The sequence below is a fragment of the Brienomyrus brachyistius genome, chromosome 21 (genome assembly GCF_023856365.1).
Source record: "Brienomyrus brachyistius isolate T26 chromosome 21, BBRACH_0.4, whole genome shotgun sequence".
Lineage (NCBI taxonomy): Eukaryota > Metazoa > Chordata > Actinopteri > Osteoglossiformes > Mormyridae > Brienomyrus > Brienomyrus brachyistius.
The window spans coordinates 12,947,040-12,952,331 of NC_064553.1; the positions used below are offsets into that span (position 1 = coordinate 12,947,040).

At 42.8% G+C, this 5,292-nt stretch overlaps 1 protein-coding gene across 1 annotated transcript; it reads right to left on the bottom strand.

The window, feature by feature from the left end:
- Positions 1 to 436: 436 nt before the first annotated feature.
- gpx4b (glutathione peroxidase 4b) lies at positions 437 to 5,285 on the bottom strand. Its single transcript, XM_048989033.1, has 7 exons — positions 5,126 to 5,285; positions 3,636 to 3,730; positions 2,820 to 2,964; positions 2,024 to 2,175; positions 1,830 to 1,854; positions 920 to 979; positions 437 to 747 (listed from the first exon to the last, which is right to left on the bottom strand). Exons 1-7 carry the CDS (start codon positions 5,189 to 5,191, stop codon positions 715 to 717), a joined length of 576 nt encoding a protein of 191 aa, XP_048844990.1. The 5' UTR covers positions 5,192 to 5,285; the 3' UTR covers positions 437 to 714.
- Between the last annotated feature and the right edge of the window lie 7 nt (positions 5,286 to 5,292).

A 5,292-nucleotide genomic window follows, 5' to 3' on the forward strand; every position in this document is an offset into this window, starting at 1 on the left:
GCTCCATAGATGGCGCTGTTGCCCCACAGCTCCAAGACTTCGGCTCTGCCTACATGAAGTTGATGTATTCTACGATTTAGTTGCATTTCTTGCCTAAGGTCCCACAGTGTGTATCTGCGTGTGCACGCATCCTGCAATATACTGACACCCTGCCTTTTGCCCTGTGCTGCCTGGCATTGGGTCCAGGAACGCCGGCTACCCAGCTCAGGATAAGCAGTTGCAACCTCTGTATGCAAATTGTGATGAAAAACATTTATGACTGAGCATTGGGTTGAGAACCTCTTCCCTATGAAATACATCCCCAGAACTACCCATGTCTAAACAGGTTCAACATATAGAACATCACATCTCCAGGTTTCCTATTTTTCTTGAACACAAGGTACAACACACAAAACCCTTTGAGAGAACAGTTGCAAATAAAAACAGCCAACAGCAATTTGGTTAAAGAATCGGTTTATTTCTTTTGTAATGCCTAACATTTGGCTATTATATCAAGTCTGTTTTAAATAGCATCCCTGCTCTCACACAGGCTGGCTGAAGTGGGGTTTGGTCCTTCCCAGAGTGGGGGGTGCACGACAATAAATCAGGCCTGCCCATTCCGCCAGGCGGGTTTGAGGGCAAGCCGTCACTGGCCTGGGAGTAGAACCGCCCACTCGCAGCTAGCCATGTGAGAGGCAGGGCTGATGTCAGTGTGCGAGAGTGAAGCTAGCCAAACTACAGATACTTGGGAAGATCCTTTTCAATCACCTGAACAGGAACACAGGAAATGACACTAATTGGTACATTGTCATGTTACCTTGGCAACCAAGTGGTTGACTGGTTCCAAGCTTAAAAAATGAATAATTTTATAATTACAGTCGCATAAGATAGTTATGGAAACAAATCCCTTGGGGACACTACAGGTGAAGTTACAACTTACAACTGGGTCATCCATTGGCGAGTATCTCTTCACAACTTTGCCTTCACGGTCAATGAGGAACTACATAAAAAAAATATATATAGGTTGGAGAAGAGAATTAAAAAAAAAAAATAAAAAATAAAAGTTGCATTCATTTTCCTGGGGTCTGGTTTGGAAGATAAGATCTGGTATCTTGAGCCTATTAACCAACTGGTGTAAATTACCCATTCACCTTTACCTTAGAAAATGAAGCTGCCACAGAACGTGTGTTGCTCTGCCCTTTCAATATCATGTCACATTGCAGTCAGACAAGTCCCTTTGTGACAGTAGGGGTCACTAGTTACACCACGCAGTACTGCCACTCATTTCACAACTAACTCCGTTAGCAACCAATCACAGATGACAGTATATATATAGTGTGTGTGTGTGTGTGTGTAATATATATATATATATATATATAAAAAAAGTCCATTTAAACTTCATAAGCCTGACAAGACATACCAGAATGAGAAATCTGACGTAGAATGTTCAAAATATTAAAAATGACCACATCATGAAGGGGAAAGAACTCGCTATAGGAAACTGAAGCCCTAAGTACAGTCGTGGTCACACCTAGGTTAATGATTTTCATGGATCGACCATCTTGCTTAATAACCTGGGCGTTGGAACAGAACTTCCGCTACATGAGGGGAGGTTGCACAATTTCCCTGAACTGGCCCAACTTTCCGGCCGTGTGATGCCAGGCAGCTACTGACATCTGTACACAGTAGTGCAGGCGGGAGGCGCTGACCAGCCAACAAACGTTCATCACCTCACAAGTAGAAAAATTAGCCTCTGCCTGAGTTTAGAGTTGAACACACTATTTTAGGTCACATCACAAATGTCATAATGAAGTTTTTTTTTTTTTTTTTTTTTTTTTTTTTAAAGTTACCTTTGTGAAATTCCACTTGATGTTGCTGTGAAGGGGAAAACAAGAATTACCAGAAATTTTCCACATACCCCAAACAGTAATATTCACAATTACACAACTGATATCACAATCCTGAGAAGCTAGCCAAGTAAAAAAATTCAAATTATGGAGCAAAAAAAAAAAGACTCGGGGATAATCTCATACAGGAAACTCACTTTCCCAGTGTCCCTTTCCCATGTGGCTGCTCCTTCATCCACTTCCACAAGGGGTGAGCGTTCTCCCCATTGACGTCGATCTTGCTGAAGAGGTCAAAGTTAGCATTGTAACCCTTAGCAAACTCCTTAATCTCCTCCTCTGTTCCTGGTTCCTGAGGAGAGACCACATTGAGTTTGTGTGTAGTTGTTGCTTTGCACAGAAATTATAGCCCATTAAGTTGGCTGAGCTTGTGTTACACCTCTTAGAATGCACCAAATAATTACTATTAACAAATCCCCCACCCCCTCCCCAACTATCATGCCCTTTGTCTAAGTCTGGAGGCTATAACAGGTAAGCAGGAGAAGTACAGTACCAGCAGGAGGAACAGAAACCCAGTTCACAGGTTTGGGAAAGTAAAAGAACAGTCCTTCATTCACCCAGCACTAGGAAATTGCAAAATGTCATGCAACTGAAAGGAATAAGGGACTTATACAGAACATTCAGACACACAGAGCCCAAAGGCTAACGGCCAGTGATTAAATTCTGTTCATCCGAAAGGGCATCCCACAATACTTCATTCAGCTGTTAAACACACCAATATTTTGTGTACTTTGATCTAATTAAATCACTAAGTCGACTAGCAGAAAGGACTGGAAAAAGATCGGGGGGGGTGATATGCCACCGAGCATAATGTTTCACCAGTCATGCTAATAAATCTGTTGCAAAATATATATAAAACTAAGTCAATGTGACTAAGGTCACCAGCTCACAGTCAAGTTACGTGACATGATGAAGAAATGGTGTCTGAGGCCTGACCTGTTTACCAAACTGATTGCAGGGAAAACCCAGGATTCGTAAACCTTGCTCAGCGTACGTGTCGTGCATCTTCGCAAGCTGAGTGTAGTTTACAGGGGTCTTGCCTCATTTGGAGGCGACATTGGTGATGATGCAAACGTAGCCTCTGTGGGGGGAGAGAGAAACAGCGCAGCAGGGTTAAAGAAGGATAAGTAAACCAGCAAGGCACTACTGAGCTACCTTAAGCAAGGTACCGCCCCCCGGGCACAAAATTAGCTGCCTCCTGCTATGTCATATCACATATGGGTTAAATGCAGAGGACATTTTGTTGTGTGTTGTGATGTGTCAATCACCACTGATCACCAGATTAAAACTAAATAAACCAAAGCAATCATCAATCCAGCTTAATGAAAGAGCCACCTTCAGCCACCCATTAAGACATGTTCACAATTATCTCACTGCTACCAGCATAATCACTGAGCCGTTTAAATGTCAGGTGGCCTTCACAGTGGTGGCCTGGCTAAAGATTCGATCTTGGCTTGTGCTGCACTTGTCTGTGGTGAAAAGGAAAGATCAAGATTCCTTTCACTAAACACACCACAGCATCAGTTGTCAGTTTGGGTGCTTGTGTGGTTACATGTGGAGCAGGCAAATAACAGATGTTTCAAGATGCATCCTTTAACTACAGGCTCCAGGTTATTACCTAGGAGCAAGCAGATCAGAAGTGATATGCACTGATTGTTGAGCATTTTGAGGGGTGGGGGGGCTTCTGATGGGATTAAATTAACAAATGCAGACTAGCGAGTTTGCTTAGACAAGAGAAAGGCGGCCACTCACCGGTATTTCTCCAGGGATTCCAAGTTGCCATCGATGTCTTTCGCAGAAAAATCGTAAATGGACGTGGCCTTGCGCCAGTCTTCAGCCTCCGCAGACTGAGGGGGAGAGAAATAAATGTCTAAGGCTTGCCATGAGCTTAAGAACTGTGCAAGGCCAACAAACATGCATTACTGATTAGAGAAGTTCTACAGAGGTCGAAGGAAAGAAAGCAGGATGCAGTAAACAAGATCAAGAATATAACCCTGGTTATCAAGGCTTCCTCTCTTACAAATAAGAGGACTCTGCACGGGTGAAACTCAAGTATGCATAGCTTTACTGATTAATAGGTCAAACTTGCTACTTAATAAAACTGCAGCCTCTCGAGTCTGTAGCAACGTGACGGCGGTAAACGTTCACCGAAAACCTCATTCACACAACATACAAAATTCATTTCAGTGTCTCCAAGGCAAAATAATATACAATTACTTCTCTAAAAATAGATACAGACTATCAAAATATTTCCCTAAATTAACAGTTACTCTTTCCCCGGCACTGTCGCGTCGCACCTTCAGGGCTGGACATCCGGCTCTTTGCGTATACATTAATCCTAGTTTCCTCTCCGTCAAAAGCATGGAGTTAGGCAAAACAGTGAATTTAAATAGCCCATTTTGTGTGGTTGTGTCTGCGTGTGCCTTGCACTGCCATCCCAGTTCACCTTTTCTTTGCAGCCTTTGACTCCTGACCCTCTCAATGATGCCGTGTAATCTATAAACCACACAGATGGTGTGTGTATATAATACACACACACACACACACACACACACACACACACACACACACACACATATATATATAAAAATCTGACAACATATTTAAAGTGAGCAACATTACCCTTACACAAATAGCATAAATAAATCAAATATAAAACGCAGCAGCCGAAATCTGATTTGAAATCATTAGAAGCTGACGCAATTCTCGCAGAAGGTTCCTTTTTAATCTGAGTCGGGGATGCAACTTCACCTTAGACATTAAATTGAATTAGTAGCGCGACGACAAAACGCACGATCTTCGAAGTACAGAGAGGGCAGCATAGATTCGCACACTGTGGCCAATTTTATAAAAAATAAACACCCTGCAGGTATAGTGACATTTAATTATTAACTACGCATATTCATTCGGTCCAAACTGCCGAGACAATAAATCAATTAGCAAATAAAAGTAAAATTTACATCGTGAAACCAATATCACATGGGTGTGTTGATTTGAGCGGCTTTAATTGTCGATAAGGATTGTTTCGGTAACAGATTTCAATGGATGCGCCTCAAATACGCCGTGTCGGTCTAAAATTAGTTTACGCTTACCCACAAGTCACTATTCTGCGTCAGTGACCCAGCGCTAAACATGGCTGACGCTGTAGTAACATTTTTCAAATTCAGAAAAATGATTCGTAGACGGATAACAAGTAACCTACATTTATACATCAAGTCCTGACATTAGGGATAGTTTCTTACCATCGCTCGAACGCACCCTCGCCGCGCGAGAGTGACAACCAACAGCGCAGTTCTGATCAGCCGCATAAGCTACGCGCAGAGCAACGGTCATCTGCTCCGGCCACGCCCTAAATCACGTGGTGACACACGCCGACGTGAAATTACCCAATCAACGCACGCCCCCATAA